Source organism: Diceros bicornis, chromosome 6 (genome assembly GCF_020826845.1).
Source record: "Diceros bicornis minor isolate mBicDic1 chromosome 6, mDicBic1.mat.cur, whole genome shotgun sequence".
NCBI classification, from domain to species: Eukaryota; Metazoa; Chordata; class Mammalia; order Perissodactyla; family Rhinocerotidae; genus Diceros; species Diceros bicornis.
In genome coordinates this window covers 33,315,715-33,334,433 of record NC_080745.1, presented here as the reverse complement: position 1 = coordinate 33,334,433, position 18,719 = coordinate 33,315,715, and the positions used below count along the sequence as shown (strand labels likewise).

Here is an 18,719-nt window from a genome sequence, read left to right as displayed (position 1 = left end):
GTTAACTTGTTTTCGTAGCTAATACTAAAATTTGAAAAGCAGATTTCCAAAAAGCCTTGTGTTCTGACATCTTGATGGGCATGGTTTTGATGACTGTAAATAAGGCCATGTGCTGTAAAGCCTCAGTTGAGAGAAAACTCAAGTTGGTGGAAGTTTCTTGGAGTTTTTATAACTACCAATATGTCGTCCTAATTGAGTAAAACAATTTCTATATCAGTAGCTAAGATCTGTCTGTTGCAGCTGTCCAAGAAGCCCTTCTATTGAAGAAGTTCAGAGAATGTATTTGTTTACACTGTTGTCTACAAGTAAATTCTTATGTATATTTGAAAGCAGATATAAGCTGTTAGAAGGCTTCCCTTAGAAACCGCATTAGTGCACTTTATATCCTTAAAATTTATAAAGCTTCATGTTCTTAAGAATATAATTCATAGTTTTCACTAATTTGGCCTGGCTTTCACCCATTGGCAGATTTAATGAAGATTATTATAGAGGATGGAGGGCAAATTACAAATGTTTGCTCAGTTTCCTCGGGGGTGTAGGGCTGAGGGAGGGCTATAGCTTTGTTTCTCTTTTCCATCTCCATTCTATGAAAAAGACATAGAGCTGTAATAAGGCTTTGGATTCATATTTTTCACTCAAGAATCATTCTTAATCAGTAACAGACTTCCTGTGTACTGGACTTCTATGTAGAGCCATCAAATTTGTTTCAAAAATACCTGCATTTTGGATGTATGCCAGGTGAAGGTGCTTAATTGTCTCTTTATGGTCTTCATTTTGAAGGATTCTGGGTAGGCAAATAATCACTCCAAGTGAAGGTTATGGACTGTATCCTAGATCCCCTTCTGCTGTTTCAGCTTCACATGAGGCAACACTGTCTCAAGGAAGAGATTCTACTATGTAAGTATTTATGTATCCTAATGTGCAAGTATTATATTCTACCCGGTTATACTAAGGGATTAAAATACTTCTTCATACTTATTGGTATTTAATAAAGCACAGAAAATTTTCTAAGATTAACCATAGTCTGTGCATATTAGAATTTTGTTATATAATTTTTTGTTCAAAAGGTAAGACATTCCCTAGGGTTTAAGGATATATTTGTTATTCATATCTGTTTATATATCTATATATATCTATAAATGCAAGCACTTCCCTCTCAGAATAAATATGTGGATAGACTGGTTTAAAGAAATTTAGGGGTCTAAGAAACAGACTAAAAATTTTTTGAAAAAAAATTTGGAAAAAGTGATTTTTCTTAAACATGTAATATTAATTGCAACTTAATCTTTTTATAGAAATTAAATTGCTGTTAGTTTATTAGCTTAAAATGGGTAATTAGTATATTAGTTAAAATGGCTAATTCTTTTGAACACCTCAAACTCTTTAAACAGCAGCAAAATAAACCCAAATAGGATTATTTCAAAACCTATGCTTACTCTTAAATATATTGTAAAATATGATATTTTTAATTCATTTTTTTATCATTCCTATACTTTTTTCTAAGACTGTAGTTTTACTTATTTGATACCTTCTAAGAGTTGTAGTAATACTTACTTTTTTTTTTTCTTGCTGAGGAAGATTAGCCCTAACATCTCTGCCAGTCTTCCTCTATTTTGTATATGGGTCGCTGCCACAGCATGGCTGATGAGTGGTATAGGTCCGCGCCCAGGATCCAAACCCACTAATCCAGGCCACCAAATTGGAGCATGCCAAACTTAACCACTACGCCATGGGGCTGGCCTCTAGTAATACTTACTTTTGATGCCTTTTTGGGCTTGTAATAATTTCATCAGACCACAAACTAAAACATTACTGTCTTAGGCCAGTTAGGGTTATGGGATCTGGATTATCAGCTGATTTTTGGTCAGAGAATGTGATTTGTTCGCTTTTCTCAAAGTAATTTAAACTCAAGCTTCTGGTCACCAGGATGAGCTTTTTAAATTTAAACCTCATGTATTACATCAATAAACCTTTTTTTTTTTTTTTTGTGAGGAAGATCAACCCTGAGCTAACATCCATGCTAATCCTCCTCTTTTTGCTGAGGAAGACTGGCTCTGAGCTAACATCTATTGCCAATCCTCCTCCTTTTTTTCCCCAAAGCCCCAGTAGATAGTTGTATGTCATCGTTGCACATCCTTCTAGTTGCTGTACGTGGGACGTGGCCTCAGCATGGCTAGAGAAACGGTGCGTCGGTGCATGCCTGGGATCCGAACCCAGGCCACCGGTAGCGGAGTGTGCGCACTTAACCGCTAAGCCACGGGGCCGGCCCTCAATAAACCTTTTTAAGTTTACTCCTTTTATATAAATTCAGATTTTTTTTTTTACAAACTAATGTCTCCCACATAAATGACGTATTCTTTAATTCTCACTGATCAAATTACATAACTTATGTCCTGTCATTAAGATATATTTACCTGATCTGTTAGTATAAACTTTATACATGCCTTATTATTTTATAACTATAAGTAGTAGTTCCATTTAGAGATTTCATCTCCCAGGAAATAAGGAATCAAGTCTGAGCAGTTATCTTCTCATTGTTTAGGACATCTGGCTAAATCATCATTCTGCAAGATAGTGCAGACCTCCTTTCTTTCCTTTCTACTTGCTACCACCACTGCTGATTGGCCCGTCTTATTTTTGATTATGCTTTTCTGTGCTATTTGAATTTCAGTTTTCAATATTACTTCTCTTTACTATACAGGTAAAATAAATACCTATCTCTATGTTATACGCAGGCGTATATTTAGATGAAATAAATTATCCACCTATATTAGCATACCACTACTTATGAAAAGCAAAAGCAAATTAAACATAATCCACGACATTTACTTTCATCTAACTACTACTTTGTCCATACTTGATATTTTCCCTCTTGAGTACCATTATCAACTCACAGCATTTCAAAATATTTATATATTTTAATTAACCATAATTATTATTGATGCTCAAATTGTTACAACCTGACCATGTCAAGCTAGTTCCTTTGTTTTTGTCTTGACTGTATCCTTGTTTTCTGGTTACAATAGGATGTTCCAGACCCATCTTTAATTTTTTCTTCCTTTAAGACATGGAAATCAGCTGAAATTTAAGAAGACCTAATTCCTTTGAGGGGCTAATAGTATTTGAGAACAAAATTTGGGTAGTGAGCATATGTAAGTTGGTGGTGCTGCTGCTATTTTGCCACTTTTTATACTAAGAGGTGTGGAAAAATGTCTCATGAATTCATTTTGATCTTTTTCAATTTAACAAACTAGGTTGCCATAAAATATGAGGTTTATCAACTACTGAGACTTCCTACAAAAATAACATTTCAAATTATATCCATTCTTGCTTCCTCTCCACATTACATCAGATTTTCCTTTTAAAATTCAGGGTTGATCCTTTCTGTCTCCCACTTAAAAATCTTCCATAGCTTCCACTGAATTTAAGATAAAAATCTAAAATTATATCGTGAGCTGGCCCCAGGCTACATTGCTATCTTTATCTTCTGTCATTCTCTCTCTCATTCACTAATCCTCCCACACTGGCTTTCTTTCAGATCTCAAATGTATTAAACAAGATATTTGGCCCAGTTTCCATTCTTGAGTTCTTAAGCCAGAGGAAAGTGGTACAATAAACAACACCAAAATACAATATCTTCCTCTTTGTATCTCTAACCCCTAGCACAGTGCCCAGAACATAGTTAGCATTCTACTTTTTTTTTTTACTAAATTAAAACAGATCATATTTATATGATAACAAACTACATGAAAATGAATTAATGTATAAATTGATATTATGATATAAATTGAATTAATGTATAAATTGATATCATAACAAAGCAAAACAATGTTATCAATCAAAACAAATATTACTGTCTAGGTCAAAATGGAATTCTAGGAACTTAAAATAATAGAAGACGGCGACAGCATAAGGAGAAAACATAGGCCAAAAAAGGACCCTGAAAAGATGAATTTGAAGATATTTCCACTTGAAAAAACTATGCATTCTACTGCTTCAAGTTAGCTTAAGGGGCTTATCTACCCTTAGTTCAAATCATACATCAACAAAAATTAACTAACTATAATATGTAATAAGTTGCTAAAGTGTATGACTATATGCGAATTATAAAAAATCATTAAAAGAATAGAGAGCCCAAAAATAACCTTTGTTTATATGGCTAAATGATTTTCAACGAGGGTGCCAAGACTACACAATGGGGAAAGGACAGTCTCTTCAACAAATAGTGTTGGGAAAACTAGATATCCTCATGCAAAAGAATGAAGTTGTACCCTTACCTTACACCATATACAGAAATGAACTCAAAATGGGTGAAAGACCTTAACATAAGACCTAAAACTATAAAATTCCTAGAATAAAACGGAGGAAAAGCTTCATGACATTGGATTTGGTAATGATTTATTGGCTATGACACCAAAAGCATAGGCAACAAAAGCAGAAATAGACAAGTGGGACTACACTAAACTTAAAAATTTCTGTGCATCAAAAGAAGCAATCAGCAGAGTGAAAAGGCAGCCTGTGGAATGGGGGAGAATATTTGCAAATCACATATCTGATAAGGGGTTGATATCCAGAACGTATAAGGAACTTCTACAACTCAACAACAAAAAAACCAAATAACCTAATTAAAAAATGGACAAAGAACTGGAATAGACAGTTCTCCAAAAAAGATATATAAATGGCCAACAAGCATATGAAAAGATGCTCAATGTCACTAATCGTAAGAGAAATGCAAATCAAAACCACAATGAGATATCACCTCACACCCATCAGGATGGCTGCTATCAAAAGAACAAAAAATAACGGGTTGGCAAAGATGCAGAGAAATTGGAACACTTGTGCACTGTTGGTAGGAATGTAAAATGGTGCAGCCATTGTAAAAAAACAGTGCGGAATGTCCTTAAAAAATTAAAAATAGAATTACCATATGATCCAGCAATCCCACTCCTGGGTACATATCCAAAAAATTGGGGCTGGCCCCATGGCATAGTGCTTAAAGTTCAGCATGCTCCGCTTTGGTGGCCCAGGTTCCCAGGTTCAGATCCCAGGCGCAGACCTACACTACTTGTCAGCCATGCTGTAGCAGCGACCCACATACAAAATAGAGGAAGACTGGCACAGATGTTACCTCAGGGCTAATCTTCCTCAAGCAAAAACAAAAGAGGCAGACTGGCAACAAATGTTAGCTCAGGGCGATCTTCCTCATCAAAAAAAAAAAAAAAATTGAAACCAGGATCTCAAAGAGATATTTGCATACCCAAGTTCATTGCAGCGTTATTCACAGTAGCCAAGAGGTGGAAGCAACCCAAATGTCCATCAACAGATGAATGGGTAAAGAAAATGTAGTATATACATACAATGGAATCTTATAAAGCCTTAAAAAAGAAGAAAATCCTGTCACATGCTACAAAATGGATGAACCTCAAAGATGTCCTAAATGCGATAAGCCAGTTACAAAAGGACAAATAAAATATGATTCCACTCCTATTAAGTATCTAAAGTAGTAAAATCATAGAAACAGAAAGTGGAAAAGTGGTTGCCAAGGGAGGGGCAATTAGTGTTTAATGGGTATTAGAGTTTCAGTTTTGCAAGAAGAAAGAGTTCTAGAGATCTCTTGCACAATAATTTAAATATACTTAACACTACTGAACTGTACAGTTTAAAATGGTTAAGATGGTAAATTTAATGTTATATTTTTTACCACAATTTAAAAAAATCATTAAAGTGATATGGTATGGCTGCTGTTTGTCCTAAGCCCACCACCCTCATGTCACTCATTACAAATTATAGCTTTTGCTTTCATTTTCTTTGATTTTTTTAAAATAACTGTCCTAAATGCAAGAGCCAGTCAAGCTAATCACAAATCAGATTTTTTTTAGACATAAAGATCTTTCAGAAGCCCTCCAAAGCTGTGGAGATTCTCTCTTTCAGTTCTTCTACTGGTAGGGCCATCCACAATTATATTTCCTTTCCAGTGTACTAAGTTATGTTTTCTTCCTTTTGGCATCATGAGATCACACCTTCATTTAATTTCTAGAGCTCATTTCTAGATGTCCACTGGAAGATAAGGTTGCTCTGAAATGGAGTTGAGAGTGGTTAATTGTACTTTTCAGATCCTAGTCAGGAAGGAGAGCTCTTGGCCACTTGTTCCTCCCAGCCACCCATGAGGGCCTTGCAGTGATCACCTCTGTGAAGGCTGCAGAATTCCACCTCCTAAGGTCTGCACCTGGATGGGCTGGCTCCAAATTAAATTCTTTTGTTAATAAGAAACCTAGCAAAGTCATTTTATCCTCCATGCATGTGGGAGAAGAATAAAGTGCCAACGGTTTTTTTCCCTCTCACAAGAAAACAGATCTCAACTTAAATATTACTACCAGCGCAATACATTATTAGGTAAGACTACTGCTATTCTTTTAGTAAGTAAAAGAATTACAAACATTTTAGAGGATAAAGTTTATTTTCCAGTCATGGTAATCTCTGAAGTCTGATGATTTAAAAGATTCCTTTGTTAAAAATAACATTTGCAAAGACAGTTTTATGATGTGTAGAATACTACCTGTTTTTTGCAGCAGCTTTAGGGAAAATGGGAGCATTTTTCCTTCTCATCTAACTGAAATTTTTTTAACTAACAGAAAGGCCTACACTTTGTTAGGAAGGCCTATTTTTTTTTCTCAAAGCAGATAATTCCATTAGTTACCACCGACTAAAAAAATGATTGGTTAATAATACAAATGGCATAGTATAATAGCACAATAACATATAGAATGTTGGGAATGAAGTGTTTGACATGAGTTTGACAGCTTTAAATTTTGTCATGTTATGATAAAAAAAAACTAACTCCACTATTTTATAAAAGAAAAGACATATTAACACAGAAAGCATGAAATACATAATCTCAAAATAAGGACATTCCTTTTCAAAAAAGGTATTTGGCAGTCTCACTGAGCACTGTCCTTGTTTTGCTCATTTTGATGTAGATAAAAAAAAATTTTGTCATGGATTGGGGTAAATCCTGTTCACTGGAATTTGGGAATCACTGTTTTAGAATTTCAGAAGAGAGACTTAAAAAACCTTAAGTCTCAAATTTAGAGACTTTTATAAACAGTGATTCTAGCTGGTTTAGATGTGATGGTTCTCCAAACTGTTTCTGTCATCTCTTACCGTCTCTCTATCCCCGTGCCTTCTGCCGTGGTCCAGGCTCTCATCAGCTTAGCAGTTCTTGCTTCATCTTTTGCTCTAGGCTCCTAACACATTATCCTCTTCATCACTACCAGAGTGATCTTCTAAAGCAAGGATCTTGTCATCTCCCTTCTTAAAAACTTTTATTACTTTCCATTGCTATCAATTAACCCAAGTTAATACACAAAACACTTCACAATCTGGCCTCATCATACTTTTCCAACCACTTCCTATGAACCATATACTTTATTTTTACATAACATAGAAGTTTTTTCTCTTTTAAAAGAAGTCTGGAGGAAGGATATCTCAAGATAGTATAGTGGTGGTATGGTGTTTTCAGGGTCCTAGACCCTTTCTTTCTGCTACACCATGTTAGCCCAGGATGTTTTTCCTGAAGTTTTCTTCATGGTCCAAGATAGCTGATAGAGTTCCAAACATGACATTCACTTTCCAGGTAGCAGAAAGGAGGAGAGGCAGAAGGGCAAAGTGCACCCCTTATAGCCGTGGCTCTTTAAACAGCCTTACCAGAGTCCCACATAACAATTCTGCTCATATCTCATTGGCTACATCTAGCTACAAGAAAGTGGGAAATGTAGTCTTTGAGGTGAGTATATTGCTTTCCTGAATGAAATTGGCATGATTTACTAGGAAGGAAGGGGAGAATGGATACTGGGGGGCATCTAGCATTCTCTGCCACATATGTGTATCATTTTATGAAATTACTGTACATAGTTTGTAATCTTTTTATACTTACTATTTTATTGTAGGCATCTTCCATTTTCTCCCACGACATTAATTTAATGACCTCATAGTATTCTATTGCATGAATATACCATTATTTAAACAACCAATCCCTGATCCTGTATTTTGAAACAGGCTAGTTTTAATTTTGGGCAATTATAAGCAATTCTGTGATGACAATTTTTATGGCTAAATCTTGTAGGTCATATCCTTGAAGGAAATTCCTACAAATGAAACCATTGAATTAATGGGTATGTTTATTTTAAGGCTTCTAATACATATTTCCAAAATGTCTTCCAGTAAGATTTTCCCACTAGCCTTGCTGGAAAGTGCCATAAGTTTATTCTTTTTTCCGCATTAAAAAGAAATATTTAAGGTACAAAAAAAAAATAAAGAATAACACAAAGCATACATTGGTTATATTTAATATTTGGTTAAACTGAGAGCCATTTTTAAGAATTGTATTGCTCAGATTTGACTGACTTTCTCCAAAGTAAACCTGCTGAAATGAATGGGTCATCACATATTCATTGAATACCTGGGTAGGAAGAGAAATTTAGACATAAATAAGAGAAGATCCTTGCCCTTAAGGAGTGTTAAATAATGATGGAGTTACTGAAATAAGCATATAACCTCCTGAGGTACCTTAAAGATATAATTATGAATATTCTTAGATTTTTTTTAAGAACTTATTTTATAGCCAAGCTGTTGCATCTAAAAAGATAGCAAGCAGTATTTGATACTGCATAATACACTAAGCAGAGTAGGTCTAGGGCTAGTATTTATTCTTCCTATTCTGAGAAATAATAGGTATTAAGGCTAAGAGTAGTCCGGGAAGGTGTCACCAGGGCAAGGGACTTTGAGTCGAAACTCGTGTGACAGAGTTGCTGTGAGAACTGTTTATGTTGTACATAATTAATACTTGCTTTTTTTTTCCTCTCCCAGATTTGGTATTAAGGGAAAGAAGTTACATTTTTCATCTTCTTATGCTCATAAAGCATCTTCCATTGCCAAATCCCCTGGCTTGTGTTCTATGGAAAGAGGAGAGGAAGACTATGTAATCTTCTCTGAAGGAATAATAGAGGAATACCTAGCATTCGACCACACAGATATGTGAGTATTATGTCTTTTAAGCTCTTTACTCCTCTCCTATTTTCTGCATTAATATCTATTTTTTCCTAAAGTATACTACCAATATTACTTATAATTATATTTATGTCAGTTTCTATTATTCATTTTCTGTTAGTTCTCAGGTATCCAGAGTTCATGTGCTTAGTTGATATAAATTCCTGTTGCTTCCACATACCAGACTTCCTTGTGTATTTTCTTCCTGTACATGTCATTTGCCTCTTCCTGAGATTAAACATTTTAAAATGAGTTAATTTTTTTCTCCACATATTTTGATTTTACCCTTTGTAAATTACCACCAGTAACTCATGGAAACTCTGAAACCTTTTAAAAGAGCAGTTAAAGAGGTGTGAACTTCATTTACAAAAATCCTGTTTGAAAAAGGTATATACATTTTATATAAAACCTTACACTTGGCACAGACTTTATAATTAATAATGCTTATTTATATCTATTCTTATTGTATTCTGACAGTAGTCCTGTGACATAGATATTATTTATCCTCTTTACAGGATAGGTGAGAATCAGAGTGGTTAAATAATTTGTGTGAGGTAAAGCTAAAACTAAAACGTTATTCATCTGATTCTAAATCCAGTGCTTTCTTCACTATGCCATGCTACCTTTCTGAAACATTAACCTCTTAAACTATTCCTCTAAGCCTTTGAAAGTTCCAGAATTGATAGTCACAGCAGCACATCTGGAAGTGAGTGAGAATTTCATTTTAGGCTACGAGGCTGTGGTTAGGTCTAGTTAATATTGTGTCACATGATTCGGGACTTCTCTTCTTCCCATCATATTTCCTACTGAGCTGTGCTTACTCACATGCTCAATGTACAGTCCTAGGGTCAGCTAAACATAACCCAGATTTCTATCCATAATACCACTGAGCTAGCTCATTGTTGCAAGAGAATCATAAGGTTCTTTTGGTTATCCATAGACTGCCCCCTTCCCTTTCACTTCCTCTGGCCTGGGTCAAATTATCTCTATTTTCTCTTCCTTTTCCTCAAATTAAAGGTCTTCTCCCTTGGTTTTAGCTTATAAAAAAATTAAGCTGATTTTGGCCGGCCTGGTGGCATAGCGGTTAAGTTTGTGGGCTCTGCTTCCGCGGCCTGGGGTTGGCAGGTTTGGATCTCGGGCTCGGACCAACGCACCTCTTGTCAAGCCATGCTGTGGCAGCGTCCCATATAAAGTAGAGGAAGACGGGCACAGATGTTAGTCCAAGGCCAATCTTCCTCAGCAAAAAGAGGAGGATTGGCATCCGATGTTAGCTCAGGGCTAATCTTCCTCACACACACACAAAAAATAATAAAAAATTAAAAAATAAAGCTGATTTAACTTAAAATTTGATGTAAATGGCTCATAGGTGTCCCTAGCGCATCTCTTTCCCTTTTGCTGACAGTAAACCGAAATGATTTTCAGGTAATACAGGGAAGATTTTTAGAGAAGGGAAGATATTGATTGAAAAATGACAGAGTAATTGGACATTTAGAATATTCCTAATTGAAAAGATTGAGGGCCCAGAAATAAACCAAAGCACCTATAGGAAATTAGTATATACAATAATTTCAGCAAATGACTTTGGTGCAACATAGAAAAACAAACTATCTGGAAAAAAATAAAGTTCTTAACTTATTCTTTACATAAAATAAATTTCACACATATAAAAAATTTAAATGTAACAAGTGAAATCATATAGGTTTAGAAGAAAATAAAACATGGAAGATTGTTTTTTAAAAAACTAATTTGGGAATAGGGAAGTCCTTTCTAATCACGGCACGAAATTTACAAGTCTTTTAAGAAATTCTTAAAAATAACTATATAAAATGAAATTTCTGCACAGAAAAAAATCATAAAGTCAAAAGACAGATGACAAACTGACATAAATACTTGCAGATCATACATACACAGAGATTTTATTTCCTTAATATGTACATCAATAAGGAAAAGACTAAGGACAAAACAGGCAAAAAACATGAATAGTTTACATAAAAAGAAAATGGAGGGGCCAGCCACGTGGTTTAGTGGGTAAGTGCGCGCACTCCGCTACTGGCTGCCCGGGTTTGGATCCCGGGCGCGCACCGAGGCGCCGCTTCTCTGGCCATGCTGAGGCCTCGTCCCACATACAGCAACTAGAAGGATGTGCAACGATGACCCACAACTATGTATTGGGGCTTTGGGGAAAAAAAAAAAAAGGAGAAGGATTGGCAATAGATGTTAGCTCAGAGCCAGTCTTCCTCAGCAAAAAGAGGAGGATTAGCATGAATGTTAGCTCAGGGCTGATCTTCCTCACAAAAAAAAAAAAAGAAAGAAAATGGATTTTAAATATATGAAATGAAATTCAATCTCATTCACAATTAGATATGCAAATTAAAACTATAATGATATACTGTTTTATCTGTCAGGCTCGCAGAGAACAAAAGATAAAGAAGTTTGATAATTTTTTGAATGGGAAAATAGGCATATTCTTTCACCACTGGAGAATTATACCACTTCTTTAGAGGAAGTGAGCAATATCTTTCAAATTGATATGCATACACCCTTTGACTCAATAATTCTATTTATGGGAATTTATCCTACAGATATAATATCCATGTAGCCAAAGAACTATGTACAAAGATATTAATTGCAGTATTGACTATAAGAGCAAAGGGTTGGTTGATCAATAACTGGTTAGTTAGACATATTATGGGATATCCAAGAATACTCTGCAGCTATTTTTTAAAAGAGGCAGATTTATATGTATTGATAGGGATCAAGGGCCAAGATACATTGTTAAATGAAAGAGCAAGGTACAGTACAGTGTATAATGTACCCATTCCTCTGGACCTATGTATGATGTTTGCTTCTGGGAATGGGGACTGGGGGACAGAGATGTGGGGGACTTATTTTTCATTACATACATACATTTCCTTCTGTACAATTTGAATTTTTCTTGTCTTATGAATGTGTTACCTCCCCTAAAATGAAATATAAATTGAAATACAATTAATACTAATCGGCCTCCTACCCTACTTAATGCCAGGCCAGCTCTTCCTTAGGAAAGGAGAAGCAAAGAGAGTCTTTGGCTGCCCTGCATAAACCTCTTAGCATCCTTCTTTCCTGCCTGTTTTCTATTTAATTCTTGAGACCTCTGCTGCCCTGGGGGTAACTTTCACTGTAGAGGCTGGAAGATATTTTTCTCTACTCCTAGCCAGTTCCAGAATTTGCTTTGTCTTAGTTTATAATACATCAGTCACAGGTAAGCACATCTATCAGCTAGATTTTTTCCCCTCAGAATTCTGGGGCTATTGTTGGCACTCCCTTCCGGAGAAGAGATAGCCCTGACTAACTGGGAGTTTCTGGTTTAGAGATACACGGTTTCCAGAAGAGGCTCAGAGTAGCTTCCTGTGCTGTTGGGCTCCCCTCCTTTTCCTTTCCAGCGGATTACCAAATATTTACTTGGATTAGTAAAAGTATACTAGTTTTAATAATCTATGGGGACTGCTTCTCTAATGAATCATTGCCTCAAATAATTATGTGGCATAATCACAGTTACATGTAGCACATCATTAAATGTGTCACGTTAATATTAATCTAAATGTTATCCAATTACAACAAAAAGATTATTTCTTTTCTTTTTTTTTTTTTTGTGAGGAGATCAGCCCTGTGCTAACATCTGCCAATCCTCCTCTTTTTTTGCTGAGGAAGACTGGCCCTGGGCTAACATCCGTGCCCATCTTCCTCCACTTTATATGGGACGCTGCCACAGCATGGCTTGCCAAGCGGTGTGTCGGTGCGCACCCGGGATCCGAACCAGCGAACCCCGGGCCGCCGCAGCAGAGCACACGCACTTAACCGCTTGCGCCACTGGGCCGGCCCCAAAAAGATTATTTCTGTATACTTAATTGTCATGATTTGTTGTTCAATTGACAATACTCGTCTGTTTAAAGCTAAAAAAAGTACAATGATTCTCAGTCTTCTTTTTTTGGTTCTATTTTTTGGCAGAGTAGTGGGGTGGGAAGGGGGTAAAAAGCGAAATGCAGAGTCTTCTCTGTTGAGAACTCCCTTAGTTCACAAGGCAGCTTAATACTTCCTACATATGCCTGGCAAGGGGTCGGGAGTGGGGCACAAGTCACATTCCTAAGAAGTACAAAGGCCAGTGGTGAACACTCCATGAAGAATAACCATGAAGTCTTTCCCTGTTGCTTCTATTACAGGGAAGAGGGGTTTCATGGAAAGAAATCAGAAGCAGCTACAGAGAAACAGAAATTAGGGTACCCTCCCATTGCTCCATTTTACTGCATGAAAGAAGATGTCCTTGCTTATGTGTTTGACGACGTGTGGAGCAAGGTTCTGAGCTGTATGGAGCAGTTGACACGTAGTCACTGGGAGGGATTTGCTTCTGGTAAGAATCTTTGTGAAAACAATATGAAAAAATAATTGTTTATGACTTCAACCCTAACCAGTGTATTAGATCATATGCTTCATTAGTACAAAAGATTCATATTTGTATTTCCCACAGAAACTAAAAGATATTTAGAAAATATTTCAGAACGAGTGATGAGTAATAAGGCCTACTCTATGATGAATAGACAGAGATTGTGCTTTCTCTTTGAATGTAATTATTTGTGAGAAAAAACATGTGCAGGTGGCAAATACGTTTTTTAAATTGCTTTATTAAAGAATAATTAATATGCATACTTAACAGGTACAATTTGATAAGTTGACCTATGCATACATTCATGAAACCATGAAACAGTCAATGTAGTGAACATTCTGTCATCCCCAAAAGTTCATCACCTTTGTAATCTCCCCCTCCTGCCCTTGCCCAACCCACCATCCCAAAGTGACAACTAATCTGCTTTCTGTTTACCATAGATTAGTTTTTATTTTGTAGAGTTTCATATAAATGGAATCATATGGTATTTACTCTTCTTTTGTCAGTTTCTTTCACTCAGCATGATCATTTTTTTTGTTGTTGTTGTGAGGAAGATCAGCCCTGAGCTAACATCCATGCCAATCCTCCTCTTTTTGCTGAGGGAGACTGGCCCTGAGCTAACATCCATTGCCAAGCCTCCTCCTTTTTTCCCTTTTTCTCCTCAAAGCCCCAGTAGATAGTTGCACATCTCTCTAGTTGCTGTATGTGGGACGCGGCCTCAGCATGGCTGGACAAGCGGTGCGTCGGTGCGCGCCCGGATCCGAACCCTGGCCGCGAGTAGCAGAGCACACTCACTTAACTGCTAAGCCACAGGGCCAGCCCCAGCATGATCATTTTGAGATTCATCCATGTCATTGTGTGTCACTAGTTTATTCCTTTTTATTGCTTAGTAGTATTCTATTGTTCCACAATTTGTTTATCCATTTATCTGTTGGTGGACATTTGGATTATTTTCAGTATTAGACTATTACATGTAAAGCTGTTATGAACACCAGTGTACAAGAATATTTTGGACATATATTTCTTTTTCTCTTGGGTAAATTCCTAGGAGTGGAATGGTTGGATTATATGGCTAAATGTATATTTAACTTTTTAAGAATTGTTTGTATTGGTTTTCTATGTTGCACAAAAAATTATCACAAACTTAGCAACTTCAAACAACACACATTTAATATCTCACATATTTGTGGGTCAGAAGTCCAGGAATGGCTTAGCTAGTCCTCTACTTAGGATCTCACAAGGCTATGATCAAGGTGTTGGCCAGGGCTGGGTTCTCATGTAGAGGCTCAACTAGGAAAGGATCCACTTCCCCTTTTGTGTGTTTTTAGAACCATCCAGTTTCTTGTAGCTGTAGTAGTCATGGCAGCTTTCTTCAAAGCCAGCAAGAAAGACTGAGAGCTAGTCTGCTAGCAAGATAGAAGCTTACATAACATAACGTAATCATGGAAATGACATTCCATCACTTTTACCATCATCTATTGGTCTGAAGCAAGTCACAAATCCTGCTCACATTCAAAGGCAGGGGATTACACAAAGGCGTGAACACCAAGAGGTGAGAATCATGGGGGGGGCCACCTTACAGTTTTTCCACTACAGTCCTCCCACTGGCCCCCGATGCTTCATGTGCTCCCACATGCAAAATACGTTCAGCTCCCTTCCAAGGTTTCTAAGAGACTCATCCTATTATAGCATCAGCTCAGAAGTCCAAAATCTTATCATCTAAATCAGGTCCTGGTATGAATGAAGTTCCTGGATATAATACATTAAGTAAAGTTACTGGGGCATAAATCCTTTCCATCTATAGACCTGTGAAACTAAAGGTTATATACATAGGTATATAAATATCTAACTATATAATCTAGCCATTCCGCTCCTAGAGACAAGTTATCTGACCCCAACATACCCAACATACAATAGTGGGCCAGGGAAAGGATAACAGTTATAGACCTTCCAGTTTAAAAGGTGGGGGGAATGGAAGGTAAGAAAGGGTCCACAGCAATTCTGAAACCCAGCTGGGAAAATATTGGAAGTTCCTTCATTAAGTTTCAAGGCCTGGAAATAATCCTCTCAACTCTCTGCTCCACCCTCTGGGCTCTTGGTTTTGCCCTCTGAATCATCCTTCCTTTGTCAGGAAAGGTAGCACATGTTTGTAGCTAAGTAGTTTTATCAGGCTGCTTCCTGCCAGTGAAATTTTGGGGGTCTGACAGCCTTCTTTCATTTAAAATCTTTTGCCATCTAGGGGGACTATGAATTTTCAAAATCATCAAGTCCTTGTTACTTTATGTTTAATAGTTTTTCCTTCAATTTATCACTGTCATCTCATGTTTTTTTATAAGCAACAAGAAAAAATGAGGCCTCGCCTTCAACACTTTGGAAATCTCCTTAGGTATATAACCAAGATCAGCACTTAAAAGTTGTGCTTTCCACATGACCACAGGAGACCATTTCACTAAGCTTTCTGCCACTAAATAACAAGCATCTCCCTTCTTCCACTTCCTAACAACATGTTCCTCATTTCCTTCTGAGCCCTCCCCTACAGCGTCCTCCAAATCCAGATCTCCAATAAGTCTGTTCAAGGCAATTTATGCCTTCTCTATCATGCTTCTCAAAATTCTTCCAGCCTCTATCAATGAATAATCGAAAATGAAATTAAGAAAATTCATTTATAATAGTCTTTTGGGATGTTCTAAAGCCCAGTTCCAATGTGTAGGGAGGGAGTTCCCCACACCAACAAGCAATTCTTGAGATACCAGCTGGGTGTCCTGCAATTCAACTCAATTCTGACACTACCTGAAGATAGCATCAGATTTCACAGATTGAGAGTTCAGTCCTATAAGACTACCCCCGACCCCTTCAGACACCAGTCACAAGCCCAGGATATTACTTGTGCTTCTGACCTACTGGCTACAGATTGGAGGTTCCCATGACTTCCTCCTTGGACTTCAGACACCAGTTGCAAGTCCAGGTTGTTACCTGTACTTCTGATTGACTGGCTATAAATTAGAGGTTCCCACAACCCCCTCCTCAGGTTCAATTAATTTGCTAGAGTGGCTCACAGAACTCACAGAAACATATTACTTATAGATCACCAGTTTATTGTAAAAGGATATAACTCAGGAACAGCCAGATGGAAGAGATGCATAGGGCAAGATATGGAGAAAAGGCATGGAACTTCCATGCCCTCTCCAGGCATGTCCCTCTCTCCAGTCTCCACATGTTCACTAACCCAGAAGCTTTCTGAATCCCGTCCTTTTGGGTTTTTATGGAGGCTTCATTACATAGACATGATTGATTAAACCACTGGCCATTGGTGATTGAACTCCATCTCCAGCCCCTTTCCCCTCCCTGGAGGTGAGCAGGTGGGACTGAAAGTTCCAACCCTCTAATTACGTGGTTGCTTCCACTGGCAACCAGCCCCATCCTTAGGTGCTTTCCAAAAGTCACCTTATTAACATAACAAAAGACCTTTATCACTCTTAACACTTGGTGTTAACACTTTGGGAGTTGTGAGCCAGGAACTATGGACAAAGACCAAATATACAGGCATACCTCGGAGTTATTGCAAGTTCACTTCCAGACCACTACAATAAAGCGAATATCGCAATAAAGCAAATATCGCAATAAAGCGAGTCATGAGTTTTTTAGTTTCCCACTGTGTATAAAAGTTATGTTTATACTAGACTGTAGTCTATTAAGTGTGCAATAGCATTATGTCTAAAAAACAGTGTACATACCTTAATTAAAAAATACTTTATTGCTAAAAAATGCTAACCATCATCTGAGCCTACAGCGAGTCGTAATCTTTTTGCTGGTGGAGGATCTTGTAAAAAACGCAATATCTCTGAAGCGCAATAAAGCGAAGAGCAGTAAAATGAAATATGCCTGTATATGAGAAATATACTTTGGTGATCTGAATGATCAAATATATATTTCTTATAAATCACAATATTGCAAATAGCATCAAAAAGAATAAAATACTTAGGAATAAACTTAACTAAGGAAGTGCAAAACTTGTACACTGAAAACTACAAAATGTTATTGAAAGGAATTAGAGAAGACCTAAAGAAATGGAAAGGCATCTTGTGTTTATGGATTGGAAGACTGAATATTGTTAGGATGGCAATACTCCCCCAGTAGATCTACAGGTTGAGTGCAATCCTTATCAAAATTCCAACTGCCTTTTTTGCAGAAATGGACAAGCTGATCCTGAAATTCATATGGAAATGCGAAGAACCCTGAATATCTAAAACAATATTGAAAAAGAACAAAGTTGGAGGATTCACTCTTCCTGATTTTAAAACTTAATACAGGGGCCAGCCCTGTGGTGTAGTGGTTAGGTTCGAGCCTTCAGCTTTGGCGGCCCGGGGTTTGCTGGTTCGGATCCAGGGCGCGGACCTACTCACCACTCATCAAGCCATGCTGAGGCAGCATCCCACATAGAAGAGCTACAACTCTACAACTATGATATAAAACTATGTACTGTGGCTTTGGGGAGAAAAAAGAAAAAGAGGAAGATTGGCAACAGATGTTAGTGCAGGGCCAATATCCCTCAAAAAAAAAAAATTTATTACAGAGCTACAGTAATCAAAACAGTGTGGTACTGGCATAAGGACAGACATATAGATCAATGGAGTAGAATCAAAAGTCCAGAAATAAACCCACACATCTATGGCCAATTGATTTTCAACTAGGGTACCAAGACCATTCAATGGGGGAAGAATAGTCACTTCAACAAATGGTCCTGGAACAACTGGATAGCCACATGGAAGAGAATGAAGTTGGACTCTTACTTCACACCATTTACAAAATATCAACTCAAAGTGGATCAAAGACACGTTTCAGAGCTAAAACTATAAAACTCATAGAAGAAGACATAGGAGTAAAGCTTCACGAGCTTGGATTGGCAGTAGATTCTTAGATATGACATCAAGACCACAAACAACAAAAGAAAAAGTAGATAAATTGGACTTCATCAAAATAAAAAACTTTGTGTATCAAAGGACGTTATCAAGAAAGTAAAAAGACAACCTACAGAATGGGAGAAAATATGTGCAAATCATATACCTGATAAGACTCAAGTATCTACAATATATAAAGAATTACACTCAACAACAAAAGGACAAACAACCCAATTAAAAAATGGGCAAACAACTTGAATAGACATTTCTCCAAAGAAAATATACAAATGGCCAATAAGCGCATGAAAGATATTCAACATCGTTATTCATTAGGGAAATGCAAAGAAAAACCAAAA

The 18,719-nt window shown here is 37.0% G+C and overlaps 1 protein-coding gene across 2 annotated transcripts in view; it reads left to right on the top strand.

Moving 5' to 3' along the window:
• FAM149B1 (family with sequence similarity 149 member B1) overlaps positions 1 to 18,719 on the top strand; it is a 75,748-nt gene that overhangs the window by 30,290 nt on the left and 26,739 nt on the right. For both annotated transcript variants that reach the window (XM_058543203.1, XM_058543204.1), the window contains exons 5-7: positions 781 to 897; positions 8,866 to 9,033; positions 13,245 to 13,432. In XM_058543203.1, coding sequence (XP_058399186.1) covers positions 781 to 897; positions 8,866 to 9,033; positions 13,245 to 13,432 — 473 coding nt within the window. The remainder of the gene's footprint in view (positions 1 to 780; positions 898 to 8,865; positions 9,034 to 13,244; positions 13,433 to 18,719) is intronic.